The 26187-nt window shown below is 50.9% G+C and overlaps 1 protein-coding gene across 2 annotated transcripts in view; it reads left to right on the top strand.

The window, feature by feature from the left end:
- SUFU (SUFU negative regulator of hedgehog signaling) overlaps nucleotides 1–26187 on the top strand; it is a 105905-nt gene that overhangs the window by 67799 nt on the left and 11919 nt on the right. The window contains exons 4-10 of one of the 2 annotated variants that reach the window (XM_001498704.7): nucleotides 708–850; nucleotides 1765–1850; nucleotides 2111–2183; nucleotides 5089–5242; nucleotides 7362–7473; nucleotides 21359–21493; nucleotides 23327–23465. In XM_001498704.7, the coding sequence (XP_001498754.2) occupies nucleotides 708–850; nucleotides 1765–1850; nucleotides 2111–2183; nucleotides 5089–5242; nucleotides 7362–7473; nucleotides 21359–21493; nucleotides 23327–23465 (842 nt within the window). Of the gene's footprint in view, nucleotides 1–707; nucleotides 851–1764; nucleotides 1851–2110; nucleotides 2184–5085; nucleotides 5243–7361; nucleotides 7474–21358; nucleotides 21494–23326; nucleotides 23466–26187 lie in introns of both variants that reach the window. The other variant, XM_005602270.4, reaches the window with a different exon arrangement.

Genomic DNA, 26187 nt, shown 5'->3' with positions numbered 1-26187 from the left:
GGTGAGGCTATGAGGTGGCTGTGTGTACACATTCCTCTTGGGCAGCCTGGGAACAACATCTGTGTCCTCGTGGAGACAGCCACCCCTCCAGACTGTCCATGTCTGCTGAGGCGTGTGAGGCGTGATCCAGACCTCCATTTACTTGAATCCTTCAGCGTTCCTCAGAAATCCCTGAATTCATCTACCTGTGGGAAACTGGTGACAGTTCTCAAAGGCCCTCCAGGGTTTGCGGTTCCCTTTCGAACACTGTTTCAGCAGCACTGAAATCCTGGTATGTGTTTCCAAGGTGAAGGGCTTTCACTGCCCTCCAGCCTTCCTGAGGACTTCTGACCAGGTGGCCGATCAGTAAAGCACTTTATTCTTTCTTAGCAGACCTGATCATGGCTGCCTGCCCCCCGCAAATAATGGAAGGTGCTACAGAAGTGAAGGTGCCAGAAGTCTCTGGCCTTGCAAGCCAAGTGAGCATCCATGCTAGCAGCCTGTCCCTTTTTACTGGAGACTGGCAGAATTGACCATCAGGAACACATTTGTTTCTGGGGACATATCCACATTCTTTACTTCCATTCAAGTAAAGGCTTCCCCTCCTTCACAGGGGCTACCTTGGAAGGCTGGGGAGCCTCTCTGCCTGGGCTTCTCAGATCCCAGGTCGGGTTCCAGGCCTAGATGCAGGGCCTCAAACACTGGGGGTCCTCATGTCTCTCCCACAGAGAACACCTTCTGCAGCGGGGACCACGTGTCTTGGCACAGCCCTTTGGATAACAGTGAGTCAAGAATTCAGCACATGCTGCTGACAGAGGACCCACAGATGCAACCCGTGCAGACACCCTTTGGAGTAGTTACCTTCCTCCAGGTGAGGCACAGGTTGGACATGAGCTCGAGCCTTCCCTGTGGGAGAAGTCCTGGGAGATAGGAGGCTCGGGTGGGGGGAGTGAAGGGAACAGGAGATTTCCTTTGGTCTTCTTCCATTTTTCCTTCCTTCTAATGGTTTGTCAGGTAAATTCAGATGGTCTGATCTGACCTGCTGAGATGGGAGAAGAGGGGGCCATTCGAGTGGGAGACAATGGCTGTAGCTGAGGGGGATAACAGGGAGGATATTTCTGCGAACTAGTGAAGGCCCGGACAGCCACAGGCACAGGAGCTCCCCGCAGGAGGGCAACTTTGGGCTGGACTTGCCCTTACCCAGGAGGGGTGCACGTCTCCCCTGGCTGCACTTGGGCTTACTGTGGTCATGATGGGGTCTGTGCAGGTTCAGTCCTTTCCCTTGAGATTTACTCAAAGGCTCAGCCCCTGATAAGGAAGGGAGCTTCTCTGCAAGCTGCTGGGGCCCTTTGATCATTGTTCTGAGCTTGAAGGGTCTCAAAATCTCCTGTTTACATTCCCCATGGTTCTAGACTGGACAGGAACATCTCCTTGGACTTCCCCTGTTTCTAGACACAGGGGCTGGGCCCCCACCCTGAGTTGGCAGGGCCCTGATTTTCTCCTCTGCAGTCTAGAGCTAGACTGTGTCACCCAGGGACTCACCCCATCACAGCAGGGCAAGGGTCAGTCCTCAGTGCCTCAACTGTGGATCCATCCATCTCCTTGCTAGGCAGCTATTTGCTCCTAAGGGAACCATCCCGTTTTGGACACACCAGCCTTTGAGCATAGATCCTGCCTGTGGTCCTTCCACTTGAGTGATACTGAGAGAGCCTGGGTGGCTGATCTTCTGGATGGGTGGGAGGAATGGCCATTAATGCACAATGGCATCTTCTCCCTGGGTCTCAGATTGTTGGTGTCTGCACTGAGGAGCTCCATGCAGCTCAGCAGTGGAACGGGCAAGGCATCCTGGAGCTTCTGCGGACAGTACCCGTGTGAGTACACCCCTGCCCTACGAGCTCCCCAGGCCTGGGGGTGGGAGTCCCCCCTTCCGCTCACATGTGGGATCCCCCTTACACTGTTGTTCAGGCGCTGTTTTTCTCACATCAGAGCTTCCTGACAGCTCTCCCTGGTGGTCCCTGACCACTAACCACTCCCTTGTGTTCTGGGCCTGGGGCAGCAAATGGCAGGCTGTACGCTCAGCCCTCAGCCCCAGACCCTCAGTAACCATCCTGTCCCCTTTCCTTGTCCACAGCGCTGGCGGCCCCTGGCTGATAACTGACATGCGGAGGGGAGAGACCATATTTGAGATCGATCCACACCTGCAAGTATGTCTTGAGTGAGGAATACCTTTTTAGCACACTGTGCCTAGGCCTCTTCCACATAACACTGGCTTTCATCCTGGGAAAACGGAGGAGCTTATTCGTGAGTGAGTAGAAATATGGCATAATTTGGAACTTGTCCCCTGAATTCTGCAGAGTGCATAAGGGAGCAGAGATTTCAGGCCAGGAAAGCTTGTCTCAGACACATGTATTTTTGCATTTAAAAAGGATTAATTTTATTGTATGCAAATTGTACATCAATAAACCTGACTTAAAAAAATTAGATCACCAACAATGAAAGAAAAGCAGGATAGTGGATATTGCTTGCCCAGTATTCATCTTCCCACATTCCCCTTTGTGAAAGAACACAGACTTTCTTTCAGGGCGCCACCCCACTGCCGCCACTACCCTGTAACAGACAGCAGAATAGGTGATTCTGAGCCCGCAGCCAGGCTGCAGGGAGTAGCGCTGATTGGTCTAATGATCCCATCCCGCTTTAGATACACTTTTTCATCTTGGGCAGGCAGACACCGGGCTCCTCCCCTGGGTGGGTTGACATTCTTGATGTGTAAAAGGAAGTCTTTTTTACACACAGGCCTGCAGTTGCTCAGGTACTGTGAGCCGCCTATACAGGATTTCAGTGTCATCTTTGGTTTTTTAGAAGAAGCACTCTTTTTCCATGCAGGTGAATTTTGAAAGCCACATAGAGCCTAACTTTTTTTCTTGGAGCTGCTTCATGAAGCAGGAACAGCAGACAGCTAATAATGTGCCTGGCACGTGTCTGCCTCCTTCTACCTTCCCCCTTCCAGTTGCAGGTCATTGCCATCTCTGAACCTCTTATGCCTCTGTAGAAATCTGGTAGGCTTGAGGCAGCTGCCAGGAGTTATATGTCCTTTAGGAGGAATGAGAAGTGGCTAGGGCGAGCTAGCGGGCGGACATGGAGCCAGCAGTCCTTGGGTTCTTGACTGCAGACCTGTGAGTTCTTGAGCAGAAACCCTACTCGTTCACAGATGATGCTCCTCTATTTTCCTAGTGCCTTTAACACTGAAGTTTTCAAATTGCTGCCAGGATCCTCTGTTACCTCTACTTTAACTTGGTTTCCTTGTAGCTTCTGCTTATGCAAGAACCAGGAATCATGAAGGCTATGTTTCCATAAGCTCTTGTTCTACAGCCACACTGGGATCCAGCATGGGGCCCTGTGGGCTGTGGTTCGGCCCCTGTTGTAAGTGCCAAGTACTAAGAAAGAACCTGATCGTTTGAGCTGGTGGGGTAAGCAGCATGCCGAGAACAGTTTTTCTCCCACATCGTCAGGCTTCCCTGAGACCAGCCAGCAGAACCCAGAGCACCAAGTGGTCTTTTAAAAGCAAGCAAGGGGACCTTGGTGAGAAAGTCAAACTTTCTTTCCTGGTGGCTCTGTGCATCAAGTGGGAACTCCTCCGTGCTCACTTGTGCCTTGCTGGGGCCTGCTTGCAGGGTGTTCATTTTAGAGCAGGCTCCTGTTCCTTTGCTCCCAGCTCTACCACTAGCCGGCTGTGTGCCTAAACAAATCCCTCAACTTCTCTGGGTCTTAACTGTTTCTTTTTCACTTATAAAGTAAGTGGGCTGAACTAGTTGAGCCAAGAGTGTCCTTAGCTCTTTGCGTAGATGAGGGGCCTCAGGGCAGCAGTGGAGAGGGAGAAGCTCAGACTCTATCCCCAGCAAACCAGGGCCCACATGCTCCTGCCTAGAGCACAGAGAGCTGCCCCCTGTCATCAGCCTCTCCCTGACTGTTCAGAACCCCCTGCTTTGCCCAGGCTGATGGTAGCACTAGAAAGGAAGGGAGTGTGATTGATGGGAAGGAGGCATCAGGACAAGGTCACCTGCTGATGGGTCTCAAGAAATAAGGACCTGGTGTAAGCTTAACCTGTGCTTCCCCAGGGAAGCTCCCTAGCCTAGCAGCAGGCCGGTTTGAACCTGTGGCACTGTGGGGAGAAAGTCAGGCAGACAGGGAAGTGTACACTCCTATTGAGGTGCTCACTGGGAGCTTTATTTGGCCCACATGGCTGTTTATGAGCAAGGTTGCAAGAGCCTTCCAGATGACCTTTCATCCAAAGCCCAACATCACAGAACTAAGTTTTACCAGAGGTCCCAGGGATGTTTGGGTACAACTGCTCCTTGAGGCCATTTGGAGAGTGTTTGGACTCAGCAGTGCCAAGGCCTGCATGAAGGCAGCGCCTCTGGTCAGGTCTTCAGATGGTCACTGCCCTCGAGGCCATTTCAGTTTAAGAAATGGAAAAGAAACTCCATCCAAAGTCCTTTGCCAAACAAGTTAGCTGTGCAGCTAGTGAAAGGCCTGCCCTTCTGCTCTCTGGTGGCCCTTCGCTGCATGACCACACCCTCTGCTGTTAGAAGAGGGAACTGCAGGTGTGTAGTCAGAAGTTGGGCTGAGTCCTGGCTTCTCCCGCCTGTGGCAGGCTTCCAACCTGGCCTCTGTAGCATTGACTGGGGGGTTCTACTGGATGATCAGTGAAGAGAGGAAGTACTGTGACTTTCCACAGAGAAGTAGTTCCCAGCTCTGCCACATCAGCTCCATGGGCCAGCTTAGGGGAGGTGGGAGGAGGGGGCTGAGTCAGGGCTCTGAAACAAGTGTGAAGGTCATTTTACTGGAAGGTTGATGCTGGAGGAGAAGCTTCCCTTGGGATTTTCCTTCTTCTCAGCTTCCCCTAATTCCTGGTTCCCTTGGAGGAGTCCAGGGGCAGCAGAGACTGCCACGCATTAGTAGCCAGGGAGAGTAAGATCAGAGATCCTGGTCTTCTAGCACCTGTCCCATGCGCAGCACTAACAAGGGCTCAGTAAATGCTGGAAAGGTGGCTGTGACCTTAGGCTACCAGTTCGCTGAAGGAACTCTGGCTCTTTGGTTCTTTCCAAGCAGGAGAGAGTTGACAAAGGCATCGAGATGGATGGGTCCAATCTGAGTGGTGTCAGTGCCAAGTGCGCCTGGGATGACCTGAGCCGGCCCCCTGAGGATGACGAGGACAGCCGGAGCATCTGCATTGGCACACAGCCCCGGCGGCTCTCTGGCAAAGGTAGGAGATGTCCCCCTTCCCTTTCCCTAGGCCTGGTTTTCGGGCTCTCTAGGATGGGTCACTAACAAAAAACAGCCCATTCAATAGTTTATTTCCTGGCAGGATTTAAACAGCAAGTGGAGTCTCCCAGTATTGGGTGAAACTAAGGGAGCTCTATTGAGCCATTTCTCCTTTGTTTCCTGTGTGTGTTTCAAATGCACCACCAGCAGTGACATTGTGTTTTAGATTTGCCCCTTGCAATCTGAGGCTGTGGAGGTGAGTGGAAGCCATAGAACAGTTGCAGGAAAAGGCCATAGTCCACCCAAGTGCAAGAGAACAAGCCCCGGCCGCCCACGGAATTGATGCAGGGCCTGAAAGCCATGCCAGACCCGAGGGTCACTCTGGCCTCAGGCCTTCCCAGGCCTTAGATGAGACAGGCTTGAGTGTGAGGGCAGTTTGCAAACCTCCCCACCCCACTGTCCTGCAGATACAGTGTAAGGGGCCATGGGCAGGGCACCCTTACCCTTTGCATTCTGGGTGGGGCCTCGGGGAAGGAGGATATGGCTCTCCTTTTGGAAGCTTACTATGCTTACCATGCTGGTCTTAGCCAAAGAAACTGTTGTGGTTTTTAACAAAGGGCATCACTAAGTCCAATAGAAACGCATCCATTTACAAATACATGTATTTACAGTTTCTTTTTTACTTCCTTTCTTTATTTCTCCACTTTTCTCATTTTTTGAAGAATAAGATACCTCCAGTCCTGAATAAAATACCTCACACGTGATAGCATTTATAAAGGTTTTTTCTTTCCATAAAGAGCAACTTAAACCCCTGCTGCAAACATCTGACTCTTCTTTCCTTCCCGCTTGTTCTAACGGTGTGCCAAGCCCATGGGGGTTGCGAGAGAAAGTATACAGTTAGTAGATTCATTTAGTTGCTTTTGACAGAAGAGGTAATTTAAGGAGGGATTCCTAGTTTTGTCCAAAATTTTAACTATTATTGGCTATTTTTTAAAAGTTATAAAAGTAGGGGCCGGCCCGGTGGCACAGTGGTTAAGTTCGCACATTCTGCTTCGGTGGCCCGGGGTTCACCAATTCGGATCCCGGGTGCAGACATGGCACTGCTTGGCATGCCATGCTGTGGTAAGCGTCCCACATATAAAGTAGAGGAAGATGGGCATGGATGTTAGCTCAGGGCCATTCTTCCTCAGCAGAAAGAGGAGGATTGGCAGCAGACATTAGCTCAGGGCTAATCTTCCTCAAAAAAAAGTAAAAAATTATAAAAGTAATCCATGTCACTATAACAAGTCAAACAGTTAGAAAAGTTAGTAATCCCCTCTATCGCTACTCTAAGCCTACCCATTGAGCAACCACCATTAGTTTGCTTTTTTGTGTGTGTTTGTAGTTTACAGAAGTAAATCTTAGACCAAAAACCTCAATATAGGGGACCAGACTAGTATTCTTCACCCCAAAGACCAGCAAAGCACCTTGCAAAGAAATAATCCCTCCAAGGGACTGCTCTCTCACCTCCTGGCCCTTGGCAGACCCATGGAGAGGCAGGGTTTCCTGGGATAGGACCAAGGTGAGGAGATGACCTCAGCATTCCTCTGACACAGCCCAAGGGGAAGAGTTGACAGGGCCAGATACCAGCTGATCACCTAGAACCGAGAAACTTGTGTAAAAGGTGCCTGCCCATTCCTGGCAGGACACTTGCAGCCCCTAATGGCGTCCATTTCAGCGGACAGATCTTTGGGTGGTCTGGGCAGTAGCAAAGGCCTTGTCGGTCGCCGTCTGGAGCTATGTTAAGGGTAAATCTAGGGGCTGTGATGCAGGAAGGGAAAGGACAGTGGAGAAGAGCCCGGTCTTGGAGGGTGCCCTTCTGAAGCCTGGAGGCCACGCTTTGTGTTACATAAGAATGGCACTCTTCAGATCAGAAATTGCTTGAGAGCACGGTGTCTCGTCTGCCCTGTGTCCTCACGCTGTGTTCACTCAGATCTCACGGCTGATGCCTCGAGTGGGCTCAGGACCAGCCTTCATGGGGTTCTTTCCCTAGCACATCTGCAGAGCCAGGTTCCAAGGGCAGTGTTGGGGGATGCTGGGAGCCCAGAGGGCCATCAGGCAACTTAGTGGTGTCGTTGCAGACACGGAGCAGATCCGGGAGACTCTGAGGAGAGGACTTGAGATCAACAGCAAACCCGTCCTTCCGCCAATCAACCCTCAGCGGCAAAACGGCCTCACCCACGACCGGGCCCCGTAAGTTCCCCGCCCACAGAGGGGTTAGTACAGCTTCCTGACAGCAGTGTCCTGGGGCTGGGACAAGGGGGCAGTTTTATTCTGAAGGGCTTGTCCCTGTGGCTTGCATGAGAGAAAACAAGGTCCATAGTCCTTGCTGGATGGGCCCAGGGTCTCTGGAGCACACAGATCTGTGGGTCAGAGGAAAGGGCCTCAGAGGGGACCCAGCAGACCAGGAATATAAACATCAGTAAATATTTACATGGGCTGTGTGAGCAGACGGGAGGCCAAGTTGGGGCAAAATCTGACTTGGGGCCTCCCAGCCTTGTGGGAGCCCATTGTGCTGAGCACAGTTCCCCTCCTTATCTCAGCCTCGGCCAGAGTTGCCCTTCCTTCCTTCCTGGAGCCTGGTCTCCGGCTGATAGCTGCAACCCCAGGGGCCTCCCTGTCTGGCCAGCTTCATATTGGACGCCTGCTGCTGAGGCCCTTCTTCCTGCCTCCCTTCCATGGGGGCCCAGGGAAGGGAAGGGAAGTCCTTTGCAGGCCTCTGCTGCCTGTCCGGGGGCCCCTCTAGCCCTTGGGAGAGACTGTGGCCACCCCAGAGGTCAGATCCGCTTCCTGCTGACCTCTCTTCCTCTGGTAGAGGACAAATGATGGGCAGGGCTGGATCTGGGCACCCCCTCTGCCCTTAGTCCCAGGGCAGCTCTAGGGAATAGCTGCTGGCAGGGGATGCCTGGGAGCTGGCAGCCCAGAGCAGGAACCTTGCCTGCCAGGGAGGAAGTTGCTGTGCCCTGGGCTAAAAGGGAGGGAGACCACTCCTTCAAGACCAGGGTGATCCATCGTTCTTCTAGGAAGTCTTTATTACATACTCCCTATGGGGCAAGCTCAGGGCCCGGAGAGCCATCTGGGGTGTAGGCTCTTTTGGGGATGCATGAGCTAAAACAATGGATTAATTAATTAATTGGCATGAGTCTGGCTGTAGGTCCAATTTGATGGAAATAGCTACTTCTTTGAATTCTAGCTCCACTTGCTCCTCCATGATCTTCAGAAGTGGTAGTGATTTAATGCACTCCAGAAAAGACAAGACAGCATGATCTGGAGAGTTAGGGAAGGCTTCTTGGAGGAGGAAGAACATGAGCTGGACCTTAAAGGCACCCTAGAATTTTAACAAGCAAGGGAAGGAGCTGACAGGGATGAAACAGGGGCAACCTGGCTGGTTAAAGTTGAGGCTGCAACCTGGGAGCAGATTGTGGAGTAGAGAGAGTTGTTCTGGCCGCCCAGGATGGTTCCCTAGAGAATCTGCCATCAGAAGCCATGAGAGTTGAGCTCTTTAGCAATAGCCTAGAGAAACCTCCACTGCCATCTTGAGCAGCTTCCAACTCAGCCAGTGGGTTTCTCTGCCCAGCTGCCTTAAAGTAGATGGCTTACGGCACATGATCTTGCCGTGGCAGCAGCAGATGGCCAGGCTGGGGCATCTGAGAACTCCACCTGTGAGTCTATGCCCTGTCCCAGGGCTACACTCCTTCCTGTGCCCTGAGCTTGGCTTCTCCCTCTGGGTCCCATTGGTACTGGTGGGAGGCTGGGAGGTGCTTGAGGACTTAAAGGCTCAAGCAGGTTGCCCTGTAACTTCTAGACAGTTTCAGTCCAGATGGTCCTCCCACCTCTGGAAGGTGCAGGTTTCTGGGCAGAAGAGCCAGGGCTCCTGCAGAGACACCCCACTTGCCCCTCTTGTATATCTGGGACAGGCCTGAGATATCACCCCCTGTCTTAGGCATACTTCCAGCTGATGCATCTCCCAGACATTGTAAGGGGGCACAAGGCTCTGGGTTCCTGGATGCCCACATACAGCCCAAATTCAGCCTACCCTCTGACTGGGCAGCAGGGCATCAGAGCTGGTCCGCTGGCTATATGTGGTCACAAGGCAGAAGCTGCAGCCTCTACCCTTTGGCCTGAGTTGGCTGAGCTACAGAGAGGTAGGTGGGAATACATCAGAGCTGCCAGCCCTCTGGGGTCATCTCCCTTCCCTGCAGGTCAAGGACCCAGTCAGGTCTCCAAGGTGCCAGAATCTGCAGTCTGTGGGGAATCAGAACATTTCCTCTGAAGTTCTCGGTGCTGGTCACCAATTGGTTGAGAAATGGCTCCTCCTCCTTTGCCAAGAACATTGTCCAACACACCCCTCAAGACTCCAGCTCCCTGTTATACCTCAAGATCGATGGTGATGGACTCAGTTCAGATTAGCAAGCACAATTGTAATATCTGTGCTGCCCACTCTGGGACCTGACCCCGTTTCAGATAAACTGCATGGATTGCCACTAAGAAAGCCGACCCAAAATGTGCTGGCATCAGTGTTTGCTCTCTCCCTATGAGGGAGCATCCAGCGTGGGCCTAATTGTGTCTTCGTGTCTGATTTTCCTTTAGTCAGGCTTTCTGGGCTGGGCGCTCTGAAGCGTGGGTCTTCATGGGTCTGAATGTGGTCTGAGGAGGCCTCAGAGATAGGCCAGAGGTTCAGAAGAGCGGGTGGAACCTGGACATTAGAGCTGGGCTCTGTCTACTTGGCAGAGTCAGGCACTTGATCTTTTCATACCTCAGTAGCAACTAACACTTAGATGGTGCTTAGCGTATGCCAGGAAATGTTCCAGGTGCTTTATTCTGTATTAATTTAATTCATCCTCATCGTCACTTTATGAAGTAGATAATCTTATTATCCCCCTTTTATAGATGAGGAAACTGAGGTACAGAGAGGCTAGTAAGTAACTTGGCCAAGGTTAGAAGAGGGTAGAGCTTAGGGCAGTCCATCAGCTATTAACACTGTGTGGTCTTCTCACTCCATTCTCAGAAACTCCATGAGAGACACATGAGACTGTGTGTCTCAAATAGTAAGAACCCTCTTTGATGGGCCTCATCTAACCAGTCAGAGCATGAATAGAGATCTCTCACATGACCCCGAGGACAAGGGTAGAGCCCCGTGTTAGAAGCTCACTGTGCGCATTTAACTCTAGGGAGGACCTGCTGTCAGCCTCGGTGCTTCCAAATCCCAGAGATAACAGGCTGTGTCATAATTGGCTCATTTATACCAGAATTACTTTTTGACACAAAGCCTTGTTTTCCTCATGTTCAGAAACAAAACCAACCCTGTCTCCAGCCCCTCCAACTCCTCAGGGCTAGGGGAGTTCTTTCTTTCTTTCTTGAGGCCTTACTTCCTGCTTCCCAGAAAGGCAGGCCCCTGTGGGTAACCTGCTCCTCTCCCATTCCCCCTTGCCGGCCCTCCTCCCACCGCCTTCCGGGAAGGAGAGTCCTTGGCCCTCTTTGGGGCTTCTTCCAGCGTTTCACAACCATTGCATTCCAGCCGTGAAATTTGTATCTGGCTTTTCCCAAGATGATCAGTTGAGAAAAGCCTCCTTCGGCTTGCTGGCGCCTCCCTTCCCACGGCCTGCCCGGGTGAGTTTGGGAAGCAATCCCTTTGTGCCACTGAGGGGAGCCTGGCTTACGGACTGCGGCTGCCAACTTTTGTAAGGGGGGCGGTTCACTGGGCGTCCTCTCTGTCTGAGGTTGCCTGGTTAGACATGGACTGTTCGACAGAGTCTGGCCTTTGCTCCCGCCTCTCCACAGTGACTTGGAGGACGTGCGTGGTCAGGTGCATCACATGGGGAGGTTCGCATGTCTGTAAACTGTTGCTCTGATGCTGGGAACCTGCATCAGTGCACCAGGACCTCCTCCTCCCTCTGCCAGTGACTCACTGACTGAGCTTGGGGGACCTTTGAGGAGCTCTCTGGGTCGCATACCCTCCCCAAGAAGAGCAGGGGTCATGCATGTGTGTACACATGTCTTGGTGGAAAAGGTTCCTGACTGTGGGAGAAGCACTTTGGAGTTGAGGCACCTTTAAAAAGCAAACTAACCATCATTGCTGAGCCAAGTTTCTCGGTATTCTGGAATTGCACCAGCAGCTTTTAAGACTTTTTTTTTTCTTTTTGCCTTAATTTTCTGGAGAATTAAGGTTTTGTAGCATCAATTCTCCTATTGTAACATTCTCAGCTGCACCCACCCCCCAATCCACACACAAGTACACACATGTATTTTTCTCCACTTTTATGAGTGTCTCTGTTCCCATCTTTTTGGCCTTTTGGTTGCAGTGACTTTACTGCCTCCCATCTTGAATAGTTTGTGACCTGGCCAGGGAGTCATCCTTTAGAGAAAATTGTGTTTTGTTTTGCTCAGCTTATGAGGTCCATGAACATTAATTAGAAGAAGAAAATATCTAGTTTGCATCCAGTGAATTGAGTGAAGGAAGGTGAGTTTCTGTCTGGGAAAACAGCTGGGCTGTTGCTATGGCCACTTGCCCACAGGATAGTCTTGGGTAACCCTGCTTTAAGGGGTCTGGCGCATCAGGGCAGCGGCCAGCCCGGAGCCTGCGTCTGTCACATTGGCTTCCCTCACCACGCCCACGCTGGGGAAGTAGGGTTGTTTTCACGGGAGAGAAACAGCCCTGCTTTCAGGGCCCCAGCCAGGCCCCGAAAGGCTGATGGGATGAAGGGCCCAGGCCTCTGTGATCCATGTATGTCTTGCTAAGTGCCTGCCTTTATGTGCCTTTCTCAGAAATACATGTTTTTGAAGGGGAGGAACAAGGGGCCCCACAGCAAGGCCAGCACGGGTGAATTTCTATTTAAACTCCCTTCTCTGCTCCACTTCCCCAAAGAGATGAAGCCGTGACCACTGTTAACACCCCAGCCTCAGAGTTCATGGCCAACATGTTGGATTCTCAGTCTAAACGGCATCCCCCTTCCTTGAGTTGCACAATCAGGAACATTTTTATCACCCATCAGTGTCACCCAACACTTCAGCAGTGAGTCACTTCTCCAGAGAAGGGAAAAGGAAGGCTCAAAGGTGAGAGCTGGAGAGAGGAAATGACTCAGTGTCTCAGAAATCGGAAAGCCAAGGGCCCTGGCCAGAACAGGCTCATTCAGGAAAGCAGGGGTCCTAACCTCCCACCCAAGTCGGAGCGCAGGTCTGGGGATGGAGGGCCCTGGTGCCCAGAGGAGTTAATAGTTGATTAAGGAATCCACTAACCTTAATGCAAGTTTTAGTCACCCTCTCTTCTTCGGCCACACTCTGACCCACTGTTCCAGTATCGCATTCCATCCTTGGGATGTTCATAATGAAAAGGTTGCATTATATCGTTTGGTTGTTGCTGTTTACTGATAACCTTTGAGACCTTTTACCCCTCGTATCTTCCCCGTGAGAGAATTTGTCAAAGTGACCAGGTGGTACAGCCTTGTACTTAACAGTAGCTGTGGAGCCGAGCAAGTGAGGCACCCCCACCATGCCCACACCCTGTTCCAGTCCTGCCCTGAGGGGAGACCTGCAAGTGGTTCTTTCTCTGGAAAGTTCAGAGCTTTCGTCAGCAATCTGAAAGCAAAAGGAATAATCTCCCAGGCTAGAAGCAGAAGCCAGAGGTTGGGCTGGGCTCAGCAGGCCAAACCCACTTCACATCTGAATAGTTGCCAACCCTGATGCCCTGGTTCCTGCTCCCGGGCGTCCCCAAGGAGAAGGCCCCAAGTCATGTGGCCAGTGCAGACGTCACCACTGTCACAGGACTGGAATTGTGGCTAAAAGGAGTCTCGGTGGTTCGGCTCCTCTCCTTTCCATGCCTGCTGCCATTGATAGAATATGACCAGTACCCTTGGGCTAAAATGGAAAAATTAAGACTTTTAAATTTGAAGAGACCAAGGTGGAGAGGCAACCTGGGTAAGGTTCTGTTAGTCTCTAAAGCATGGGCAGGGTGAACAGGGGCATGCACAGCACTAGAAATCTGGGATCTGTCTTGACACTGGAAGGAGAAGTTGTTTTCAGATACTTAAAAAGTCACCTTATCCAGTGGGAAGCGTAAATATAGAATGTGTTATATAGTCAGTGGTAAAGAGAAGAAATAAATGGAAAAATGTAATCAATTCCTGAATTACCAAATGTGTGCCTGTGGTATTCCATAAACTGCCCCTCAGTGCTCCAGATACAGGAAGAGTCCTGGGCTGGACGGGTTCCTGAGGCCGAGCAGGCAGTTTTTATTGAGTATCACCATGTGCCAGGCCCTGTGTTGTGGGCTGCTGTTGTCCCCATTTTACAAATTAGAACGTGGAGGCTTAGGTAAGATTATGTAACTTAATCTAGGGTCAATATGCTGGAATAACTGTCCAGGCCAAGATTTGAACCTTGGGTTGTTTGACTCCAGATCTGGGCCTCTTCACCACTGGGTACTGCCTGTAAAAGAAGATAAACATGGAGGAAGTGCCTGCCAATTCACAGGAAAAAATAACTGGAAAGAGGGCCTTGGAAGTCTGCATACTAGTGCACAGGGTGAAGTTGGTATTTTAGTTTGCCTGGAAACCCAGAAGGGTGGCAGGTCAGAGGGGACCATTTGGCTGAGAGAGGCATACTAAAAAATAAAGTGAAATCTGCTAGAGGATATGCTCCATCAAAATGAGTGAGAAAGACAGGGGCTGGCCCCGTGGCCGAGTGGTTAAGTTCGCGCGATCCGCTGCAGGCAGCCCAGTGTTTCGTTGGTTCGAATCCTGGGCGCGGACATGGCACTGCTCGTCAGACCACGCTGAGGCAGCGTCCCACATACCACAGCTAGAAGAACCCACAACGAGAAATATACAGCTATGTACTGGGAGGCTTTGGGGAGAAAAAGGAAAAAATAAAATCTTTAAAAAAAAAAAAAAAAAAATGAGTGAGAAAGACATATGGGGTACAGGAAATGGGTTCCAACATGAGAAAGAAGCAAGAGGAATCATCAGGGTTAGAGGGACAAGTGATCCCATGAAGACAGCTGTGCAGCAAGAACAGAAGGCACCAATTCAGACTGGAGTAGTTTGGGAGGATCCTCTGAAGAAATGTCTTTAAGAAGATAAAATTGATAAATACTTGATGTATTTGAACCTCTTAGGAGAATCTGTATACCGTTGGTAGTTACTTTAGGATTGAGTTAGTGATAGACACATAGAAAACCAAGACAGTTACTAAATCGAATGAAATAGAAAGTTACACCAGAAAATAGAAAGTTACACCAGAAGGGAAAAGTAGTCCTGGTATACCACATGGCTCAGTTGTAAATAGCATTGGTATAGCCTAATAATGTAAACACTTAATACTGATCCAAACAAACTTGTGACACGGTTACCCTGGGAAGATGGGAAGGTGGTAGTGTGGGATGGAAGGGAGCTGAAAGCTCGTCTTCTGTAGTGGGAAGTGAGTAGGTAAAGCTGAAAAGGGAATACCAGGAAGTAGAAATAAAGTATATTAGAAATAGTGAGGAAAATACCAAGAGAATCAGCTAACAGAGATGAAAGTGGTTGTCTCTGAGGAGGAGGGAGTGGGAAGACTGCTGGCTACTGTAATGAGCCTTCTAGAACTATTTGACTCTTTAAACTTTAAAAAGGAAAAGTGAAAAAAAAAAAAGGTCAACCAAGTATATTGGAGGAGCTGTTACAGCTTACCCTGCCCAGTAAAAAGAAAGGATGACACATTTCCAGGTAAAAAGCACAAAACTGGCACCAAGGCAAGCCCTGGTCAATACAGAGGAACTTCAGCTTCCCGGCATCATGCTAAGGGCTGGAGATGAACAGTGTATGACTGTCCAGCAGGCCTCCTGAGCTTGTCTGTCTTGGGGTGAAGGAAATGATGAGGGGCACTCGGCTGTGCACCATATTCTGACCAGCAAGGACGTTAATGGAGTAGGAGTGACACGGCCTTGGAAGAAAGCAGCTTGGTTACAGCAGAGTTCAAGAGGGAAAACTTTGAGCCCTGTCAGAGCAGTGCCTGGCCAGTGGTCCCCAGAGGGGAGGGTCCCCACACAGCCTTTTAGGGGGTTTTGTTGGATAGTAAGTGAAAAGAGGTTCGTTTGGCTAAGATTGGAAGATACTGGCTTACACAAAATGAAACTGGTTTGTTTGCTCTCTGAGTCCTCCTGAGTCTTCAAAATGCCAACATTTTGTGAATCTCAAATCTGAGATATGCATATTATTGCATCCAGCCCTTTCCACATCTGCTTTTCTAGAAGCTTCTTTTAAATGAAAATTCCATCAAATACCCTTTGAGAAGCCCTGCCCTGGCTTCTAGGAAGCAGTTCTTTTAAAGAGTTCAGGGAAAAAATAGATGTCCTCATGGCCTCGAAACCCCAGAAGGAAGGACCACTCAAAGGGATGGGAGGTTCCTGAAAAGAAATATTGTGGTTATGTTTTAGCTAGCATCAGGAAGATCTGGGGGTTTTGTCTCAGCTCTTTATTTGCTCATTGTGTGACTTTGGGCTAGTTATTTAAGTCCCTTAGTTTCAGTTTCTTCATCTGTAAAATGGGAAAAATAATATCTATTTATAGCATCGTCATGGAAATGAAAGGAAGCAAATTATATAAAGGGTTTAGCATAGGACCTGACAGCATAATCTGCACTCAATAAAATGTACCTCTTAATATTATTATTGTGAATAGTCTCCTGAAAATTAAAAGGAGGTATAATACCTCCAGGGACCAGTATAGATATATAGAGAATCCTTTATATAACTCAGATTTTTTTTGAAGAATTTGAACAAAAGCTGGAAGGAGAAGTATATTGTACCAACACAGACTTTGAGGAACAGGATCAAGACAAGTTGAAACTCAAGAAGAACTTAGTCTTGCAAAAAAGTGCTATGACCAGCAAAAAGGACTTTATTTTTTATACTTCTGTTTGCGACAAGAAGAAGAAAACCTAGGCCTAATTGTTTGGACAGAGTAACGTTAATCAGTGGCGGAGAGAAAGTGAAATTTACTCGACTTCTGTTATGCTTCCATCTCAAAAAGAATGGTTATCAGACTAGGAAGGGTCACATAGGCATTGATAAGAGGATTGAGGCCATGATTTCACATCTCCTGGGGCACATGTATTGTTCCCCAGAATACCAGGCAAATCGGCAGATGAGATTCATGAAGCTGGTGTCAGTAATCTTTGAGAGATGGGGGAGAGGTGTTGCCAGACTGAAAACACTCAAAAGTTTCAAGATGCAAAAAGCATCTTGGGGGGCTGGCCCCATGGCCGAATGGTTCAAGTTCCACAAGCTCTGCTTCAGTGGCCCGGGTTTGTGGGTTTGGATGCCGGGTGCAGACCTACTCCACTCGTCAGCCATGCTGTGGAGGCCTCCCACATACGAAAAATAGAGGAGGATTGGCAAAGATGTTAGCTCAGGGCTAATCTTCCTCACACACGCAAAAAACAACACAAAAAACTTACACTCTCAGGCCTGGCCCGGTGGCACAGCGGTTAAGTTTGCACGTTCCCCTTCAGCGGCCTGGGGTTCGCCGGTTCAAATCCCGGCTGTAGACATGGCACTGCTTGGCATGCCATGCTGTGATAGGTGTCCCACATATAAAGTAGAGGAAGATGGGCATGGATGTTAGCTCAGGGTCAGTCTTCCTCAGCAAAAAGAGGAGGATTGGCAGCAGATGTTAGCTCAGGGCTAATCTTCCTCAAAAAAAAAACAAAACAACTTTGTATACTAGTGAGCCTTGTGTCAACTCTCAGGAAAAATTCTGGACTAGATTATTCAGCAAGTAGGCTGTGAACACTCTACGGGAAAACCATGAGCCCTGAGAGTCAGCACAGATTCACAGTCAGGCCTGCCAGACCATCCTCACTGCCTTTTAAGAAACAGTTACCTATTTTTACCTGGTAGACAAAGGAAGTGCTGTAGACCTTACATAGGTGGGGTTTAGCAACACATTTGGAGAATGTTTTCTGAGATCATTGTTGGCAAGACAGAGAAATGTCCACAGAGCACCCAGGAGGGTGAGGGGCTTGGTGATGGGATGGTTGGGTTGATTTATAATTGGTTGGATGAGCATACCCAAAGAGTAATGATGTCAGTCTGTCAGCCTGTCTGCCTGGCCCTGTCCCCTTCACTGTTTAATCAAAGCCTGGGATGAGAGCATCAGTGGCGGGTTTATCAGTTTGTCAGTGATGTGAAGTCAGGAGGGAATGCCGACATGATGGATGCCAGAGTCAAGTTTCAGAAATATCCAGGCTGCTTGAAACACTAGCCAGATAATGCAGAGTTCTACTCTTAGCTCCAAATTATCCATGGTACAGGCAAGATGGAAGAGAAGAGGTCTCAGCTCAGCCCATGAGAGAAAGCCTGAAGGAAATTTTGTTGACAGAGGGAGTGCGGTATGAGTTGCTAGTGTGATGAGGTTACAAAGAATAGACAATTTTATGACAGTTCTAATAGAAATAAAGTATCCCAAACAGGAAAGTTCATAGTCCTTCTGTGATCTGCCCTGGTTAGACCACATACTGTATTTATTTCCGCACACGACACTTTATGACACTCTGGCTTTGACAAGCTAGAGTGAATCTAAGGGAGACTGACTTGAATGGATGGAAGACTGCAGAACCTTGTCTTAAGAATATAGTTGAAAGTTGGGGCCACAAATACTGGAGAAGAGAAACTTGACGGGCAGTGAGAGCAGCCTCAGGGACTTGAAAGGCTGTCTTGGAGGATGAATTAAATGACTTCTGGGCGACTTGAGGACCAGTAGAGGAGAATTGCAGGAAGGCTGATTGTGCTCCATAGAAGGAAGACAGCCCTGCCAGTGCCTCTCTCAGGAGAACAAAGGCCTCAAGGGTTTTTGTTGGCTTGTAGTCAGGCCTTCCCAGAGCACCAGCAGTGGACCAGGGCCCACAATGTCTGCTCAGGGAGTCAGGAGCCCTTTCAAGCGCCTTCTCAGAAGTCCCCTCTCCCAAGCTCAGGGGCAGGGACCTTTGCTCGGAAGGGGAACTGACTTGGCCAGAGGCAGTTGGACTCTGGGCCCAGGGTAAAAGCAAATAAGTCTCTGTTAAGCTATCAATATTCTTGCAGGAGAATCAGATAGACTTCTAGAGGCAGCCAGCTGACATCCTGTTAATGCATTCCAGATATATTTTGCGTACCTACTACATCCCAGGCACTGTTGCGTGCTTCACGTGAGTCATCTCATTTAATCCTTATAACGAAAGGGTATTGTTATTTATTCCCATCAACAGGATAGTGAAGCTTAGAGAGAAGCTAAGTCATTTGCCCAAGGTCATAGGGACTCAAACTCAGAACATATGCTGTTAGCCATTCTGCCTCCTGGAGCAATAGCTCATCCTTCATCCCCTGGTCCCGTACCCCTAACAGTCCCTAGTGGGTGCGGGCCGTGCCTCCCTGGGAGCCCTTCTCCCTTCCAAACCCCCAAAGCTCTACTTTCCCCTCCACTGGGAACTCAGGGAGAAAACAGCCCGGCTGAAAAATTAGGCCACTCTGGCGAGCACACTACTTACTTTTTTATGACTAAGATTAAGCTGACAACCATGCAAAACATTGGAAACCTGTGTCGGCTGCAGATTTAATACCTCACCCAGCCCACACAAATAATTCATGCTTCTGCATCGATGTCCAGAAAAAACAAATCAGCAAAAAGCTGGGCTCCTGGTGTGTGTGGAGCAGCCGCGTTTCCATCGAAGCAGCGTGCCGGAAATACCCAGGCTCCAGGACTGCAGATCTAGCATTTTGCAATTTTTTTTCTCTTAAAAGATTAAAGTACGTTTTCAAATGATTGAAGGTTGGTGGGAGGTGTAAATGTGGGCACTTGTCACATTAATTCTTCAGATGATTAAGTTCTTTTCCATTTCTTTAAAGCTGTTTGCAGTGGGGTTTATGTCCCCGTTCCGGGTGAGTGTGCTGTAGCAGTTACCAAGGTGACTTTAGCTGACTTTCAACAATTTATTTTTCCCTCCAGCTTGAGACGTCTCTAGCCCTGTGTGCTGTTGATTCCTGCCCCCCTGCCTCCATCCCCACCCCCAGTTGCTATTCATCAGCATTTTCACTTGTGCCAGAGAGGCGGGGATCCTCCAGCAGGCCCTGCAGGCTCGGGGCCCCGCCTGGCAGCCAGGCCTCCGCTCCTTCCGGGAGCGGAAACGTGGTGGGCTGTCTCCATGTGGGACCCTCGACAGAAGTGATTGTAAGAGTCACACACTGGCTCTTCCACTGAAACTCACTCTGTGACCTTAGGCTTGTCACCTCGCCTCTCTGAGCCTCAGTTTCCTCATCTGGAAAAGAAGGGGTTAACCACAGAATCTGCCTGGGGTGCTTGCTGTGAGGACTCAGCAGCGAGTGAATCTGTGGACTTCTTACTGGAGAGCAGAGTAAGGGCCCACCACAGGAGGGTTCTGCTCCTGTCTGGGCCCAGGACACCCGCCGAGAGCTAGTGCTTGGTGTTGTCCTCCTCCTCGCAAGAAAGACGTAGCAGCCGAAGTGTAAGGGAAAGAGAGCTGGTTAGAGGTCCTAGGCTTCCACACTGGCCTGTCACAAACCAGCTCTGTGGCCTTGGACGCATTACCGGCTCTCTTCTGTAAAGGAAAGAGGTAGATTAAACAGTCTCAGAGTTTCCTTCCAGTCCTGAAATTCCGTGACCTTCTTGGCCATAGCATTTGTCTCCTTCACAGATCTTGTGAAAGGGTTTGTCAAAGGAAAAGGTAGGGCAAAGGGCGGTTTCAGAATTGGCTTTGGGAAGCCAGAGGAAGAGACTGCTTCGTGAAAGAGCAGCTGGACCCACCCAGCTGGTAGGAATGGTCCCCATTACCTCAAGGGCTTTTATAAACCACTGCCTCGGCAGGGCCCTGTGCTGTCTGATGTCACCCACCATCCTTTTGTCTGCTGACCTCATACCCTCCCTCTGGGGAGGGGCTCTGCTTGTCAGGGTGCCTCATTGGCCGCAGGCCCTAGCGCTCAGCCCCCTAGTGTGTGAGGAGGTTGGACCCCCACTGGCTGTCCGATTCTTATGCCCAGACACCCTGGGTAGCTCCTCCTGCTTGAATGGTAAATAACTAGAGCTCTTCACCTAGTATTTTGATGGACACCTGGGGAATTGTTCTGAGATTCACAGCCCAGACCAGGATCCGGCCTTTTGAATGGGATCAGTGGGTAACCCTCATTTCCGGCTGAGGCAGATTTAAAAGTTTGTCAGTGGGGGCAGCTGAATTTGAAAGGTCAAACCTTAGATTGCAAAGGGACCCTGAGGCCCAGCTGTGGAACAAGCTGTTGGTGGGAAGCAGGACAGAAGGAAATGTGAGATAGCAGTGACAGTTCACTGTGGCCGAGGCCACAGTCTGGAGGAATCTGGCACAGGGCTCCTGGGACCTTGAAGCCCAGTAGGGTGGTGGCCCGGTTCCGCTGCCCAGCCAAGCCCACTGGTCTGAATCCTGAGAGCCTGGCTTCCACCCCCTCAATGAGGATTGTGTCACTTCCTGGTTAGATGAAGGATATGTGTGTCACTGCAGCTCCTGGCCGTCAGTAGGAGTGTGCGTGCTCAGAGCCTGCTCTGATGTCACAGCCTTTTCAGGGTCAGCTGGAAGGAAGCTCTTGGAGCCGCATCTCCTGGTATACTCTAGCACCCTAGCCTTAGAGACCTTGGGGTCTGAGGCTCCAAGGCAGGGGGAGAAGGGCTTCCAGAAGCTCCTACTGCTATCATAGGGAAGAACAAGCCTCTGTGACATAAACTTTTATTAGTGTGTTGACCAAAGATGAGGCTTTAGAACCAGACGTACCTGCGACCAAACCCCAACTCCACACTCCCTGCCTGTACGATCTGGGCAAGTGCTTAACCTCCCTGGTCCCCAGTTTCTTATCCGTAAAAGGGATATAAGAATAGTGCCCACCTCGTGGCAGTGTTTGAGTAGTCAGTCAGTGAGGAGTGCTTTGCACAGTGGCTGGCACTTGGCAAGCACAGAGTGAATGGTGGCTGTTGTTACCATCGGTCACTGTCATTGTCATCATTCAGGAGCCCAGCCTGAGAAACTCTTGTCTTGCTCCTCCCTGTGGTTTTTACCTTGTGCTGAACCTGTTCCTCTGCTTCCTTCACAGGAGCCGCAAAGACAGCCTGGAGAGTGACAGCTCCACGGCCATTATTCCCCATGAGCTGATCCGCACCCGGCAACTCGAGAGCGTGCACCTGAAATTCAACCAAGAGTCAGGAGCCCTCATTCCTCTCTGCCTAAGGTGAGCACCACATCACACAACTTGCCCCTAGGAGCCCCCAGGCCTATGCTTGCCGTCTCCCCCAGACGTAGGTGGAGTCTGGGGCCCAGGGAGGGAGGGGAGCTAGTCAGGCAGCTCCATCTTGGCCTGTGGGGGAGCTTGAGGTCTCTGAACCAGCCAGTACCCCCACTGTGCTGAAGAACTCTCCTTTGTCCAGAGAAGTGTCCCTCAGCCCTGCTTCCTGAGGAAGGTTCAGTGACCTAGGAGTCTTGGATGGCCCTGGCATCCCGTGAGCCCAGAGTCAGGGGTGGCAGGGTCCCCAGTAGAACTGGGGTAGCAGGGCAGGGGCTCTGGGGTTGGGCTCTGTTTTCTCCTGCTTTCTGCTTTTCCCATGCAAAACATTCACTTCTCCAAATCCACTGACCAGCCCAGCAGACTCCTTGAGGGACTTGGAAGCCCAGCTGTGTCCCTTCTGCTGCTGTCCACAGTGCCGGAAACCCAGCCCTGTGGCCAGAATTCAGCCCTCTGCTTGGGGATGCTGCACAGGGCTGAATCTGTTGCAGCTGGCTTCCTCCAAGCCCTCAGGGCTTCTACCCTCACTTTTATAGCAGGGAAGGCAACAAGAATAACTCAACTCAGACAACAGTGACAAGGAAGAAAGGACTTACCTGGTTTGGACCCTCCCCACTGTCCCCGGAGCCTGGGGAAGGAGCTTGCATGGTAACCAGCCTTGGCCAGCCACCCTGGGCAACAGGGCAAAGACAACACATGATTGGAGTAAACAGGGACTGGCAGGGCCCCCCTGGCAGGACCCCAGCCATTCCCTCCCCAGCTCCCTCTCTGGCCCACCTCAGGGCCTTTGGTCTGGTGAAGGGTTAATCTGAGGCAGCCTGAGAAAGCAGAGAGCAGGTTTTCCTTCCTTTGCTGACTGGCATCTCTGCCCCATGGGTTGCCCCTGCCTGCCCTTCTCCCAGGTGTATTTCCAGACAGGGGATTAGCAGTAACTTCTTGTGGCTCCCTCAGAGTGACCCCACTTGGCTTCAGCCATTTATTTATTTATTTATTTATTTATTTTTTGAGGAAGATTAGCCCTGAGCTAACTACTGCCAGTCCTCTTCTTTTTGCTGAGGAAGCTTGGCCCTGAGCTAACAGCATGCCCATCTTCCTCTACTTTATATGTGGGACACCTACCACAGCATGGCGTGCCAAGTGGTCCGCACCTGGGATCGGAACCAGTGAACCCCAGGCCACTGAGAAGCAGAATGTGCGAACTTAACCGCTGCGCCACTGGGCCGTCCCCTATTTTTTATTTTTTTAAGATGTGCTTGTCGCCTTAGAGCTAGCCATTTAAATCTTGTGGGAGGGCCCAGGAGCAGGTGGAAGCTTCTACCCTGGGCACAGGGGTTGTGCTGTGAAGGCACTATGCCATCATCCAGGGGTGTGGGAAATTCGTTTAGGTACAACTTCACCCCCACCCTCCAAACAAAGGGGGACATGACCTCCCCTCTTAGCACTGGGCATGACCTTGCAGCACATTGCTAACTACCCTCTCTGCCTCAGTTTCCTCATATGGACACAAAGGAGGTGCATTCACTACCCCTGCAGACCCTTTGAACACTGAGCTAGTGTCTCTGCTAGCTTTGAGCGCTTTGGAAGAATGACAGTAGAGAACTTGGGAGAGGCTTCTCTTGGAAGGTGTTGAACTGAACATGCTTGGTTACAGTGCCCTGTTAGTGGGCAGGTGGGCAGTCAGGAGGGCATTTTCCAGGCACCCTGTCCCGGGGAACATAGTCCCCACAGTCCCTGAGCCTTAGCCAGGCCTGCTGCTCACTGTCTCCTTATTCCCGTCCCCAGGGGCAGGCTCCTGCATGGACGGCACTTTACATATAAAAGTATCACCGGCGACATGGCCATCACATTCGTCTCCACGGGAGTGGAAGGTGCCTTTGCCACTGAGGAGCACCCTTACGCAGCTCATGGACCCTGGTTACAAGTGAGAACGCTCTTTTTCTTCTCCCTACCTCCTTTCTGTGGGCTCTTCCCGCCCTCACTCCCTCCATCTCCTCCCTTGGCAACTCCTTTCCTGAGGGGCTGGTTGTGAAATTCCATGTAGAACGTGGATGCTGCTGCCTATCCTACCAGCTCAGGAGCACTTGCTGGCCTCTCTGCCTATTGCCTGAGACATGAGAGATGACTCTCCAGGCCCTGACCATTGATAGTTCTGTTTGCTGTGGAAATCCAGGTTTGAGGCATCTGACACTTTCTGCACCCTGGGTAAACCAAGGTATAGGAAACCGAGGGTGAAACAGGATGGGAGGCAGTGTGGAAGCCTCTCTCTACTGCTATATGGAAGTCCCACCAGAATTCCTAGAAAGTAGGCATCTGGAACTCGACCTGCGGCTGGGATGGGGACGCCTCGGCAGACACAGCCTCCCCCATCCCCTCATCTAATGGCTTTTCCATTCCTCCTGATGGAAACCCAGCTTCTCTGTGCAGAAACCTGCTGGCTTGTCCAGAACACTTCGTCCCTCCTTTGCTTTTCTGGCTGGAGCACTGCTTCAGAGCCACTGCCAAGCGGGGTGCTAGGGCCTGAAAGCCATAGGCCTCCTTCCAGACGCCACCCGTCCTAGGTCTCTCATGGGTCCTTGGCCTGGTCCAGCACACTCCCAGATGTGTTAGAGGAACAACATCCTTTCTTGTTTGTTGGGGGTGTGGGAGGAGGAACACTCTACCATACCTCTCTCAGGAGTAACGAGAAAGGGAATCTGACCCTAATCCAAAAGGTGATCATGCCTTGTTTGTGGTGTATGGGAGCAGGAGGGATTACAGTAGAGGGGAGGAGAATTATGCTGGTTTTGTGAGCTTAACCCAGTCTGGGGGGTCTGTGAAGCATATATACTGTTAACGTGGGCATACTTTTTGTCCGTGTGTGTGCCGGCTTGCAGCCGAATTTCTCCTCCTTCAGGCCAGCTCCCTCCTCCCCCTCCCACCAAAATACTAACCCTTAATTAAAACAAACAGCAAACAAAGGACACCAACCACACTCCCCAGACTGAGCCAAGGTCAAAATGGAAGCTGATGCTTTAGGGATATTGTGTTCCATAAATTATCTTGCCTTTTTCTACTGTTGTTATTACATTGTTTCATAACAAAATTACTTTGAACCATAAAGTTATAAATACATTTTAAAAGTCCCACTTGGTAACATTAGATTTCTGTCCATGTGGTGTTGGTGGTTACTGTAGCAAAAGCTCTGAAGTGTAACCTTTGAAATTAGCCCAGCACAAGTGGAAGGGGCCTCTCCCCAGCCCCAGCGTACTCCAGGCCGCCAGGCTGCGTCTGTGGAGAGCAGGAAGGCAGTAGGCCTCTTGCCTGGGCAGAGCTGGTAAGAAGGGGGGAGGTGGGGTTGGGGCAGGAGACCCCAGGCCCTGAGAGGTCGCAGGTCATCATTCCCAGTAGGCCACAGTGTGCCAACAGGTCTCAGCAGAAGTGTCCTCAGATAGCTGTTTGTGTGTATGAAGGCTCAAGCACATTTCCTTAAGAAAGTAAGGACTGGGGTCTCCCCAAACTCAAGAAGAAATTCCAGTTACCTTTCACATGCTCAACTCTGAATCTGTCCTTGGAGTCCTGCCATCTCCCTTAGAACATCTTTCTTCCCTGAGGAGGTGGGTGGTCAGCATCTCCAAAGCTCAGCAGCCAGGAGACCTTGGCCCCCAGAGGATTCAGCAGATGTCATGTTTCTCCTTAGTTCCCCCAGAGTTCTGGACTCAACCCCAGTTCCCAAGCCCCTTATCCCCTGCTGATGTTCCACTCCTGCTCCACTCCCCCTCGCCTCGCTAGCAGCCCCTCAGTGAGCTTGAGCACTGGGCAGCACCGCTGAAACTCAGCACATGGTCCCCTCCCATGCACTGTTGCCCTGGGAACCGGGAGCGGTGGGAACCAGCCGCTGGCCTCGGCATGTTTCAATAAAGTTGCTGTGCTGGGAGCTGCTTAATCAAAGGCCTGTGTTATGGGCTCATTAGTGTGGTCCACCACAGGGGCCAGCTCACAGGGGAGCTCCCAGGAAGGTTGGCTGGGGCCCCACTCCCCAAGCACGCACCCTCGTTCACTGAGGGGTTTCTCAGGCCCTTTCCAAGGAGCCCTGGGAAACTCTCCGCCCCTGCCCCCAGCCCAGCTGGTCCTCAGCTGTGGAGCCAACACCCACACCAGCCTTCCTCCCTGCCCCCAAAGCAGTCAGTGTTTTCTGCATGTGATTGCCAGCCCACCTTCCTCCTTAGGGTCTTGCCACTGCAGTCACAGGCAGCTCCCTAGCTTGTGGGAACCTGGGCTTGTAATTATTTGTGGGCCTCTAGGTCTCCCTCTGGGGCTGGCTGTCTCCTTAGGAGTCTGCAGGACCTCCTGGAGGCCTGAGGTTAGGCTTGTAGTCACCAGTGAGCCCCAGGCCCCTCTGGAGGGAGAACCCAGCACAGAAAGGCCTGCCTTCACCCCTGCAGGACGCTCTTGCTCATGCTCCCAGGATCAGGGGTGTCTCCTTGACTCCTGTGTGCCCACGCCTGTTGGGGGCAGAGGAACAGGAAGTTGCTGAATGCAGCAGACCTAGGACTTGAAGAGACCCAGACTTCTGTTCCCTTGGCTACTGCTTGACTACTCCCTGTTGGTCCCAGCTGAATTGGGAGGGACTGGGATGACTTTCTTGCATCAGCCTTCAACAGCCT

The sequence above is a fragment of the Equus caballus genome, chromosome 1 (assembly GCF_041296265.1).
Source record: "Equus caballus isolate H_3958 breed thoroughbred chromosome 1, TB-T2T, whole genome shotgun sequence".
In the NCBI taxonomy this organism is placed as follows: Eukaryota; Metazoa; Chordata; class Mammalia; order Perissodactyla; family Equidae; genus Equus; species Equus caballus.
This window is presented reverse-complemented; position numbering and strand designations above follow the sequence as displayed.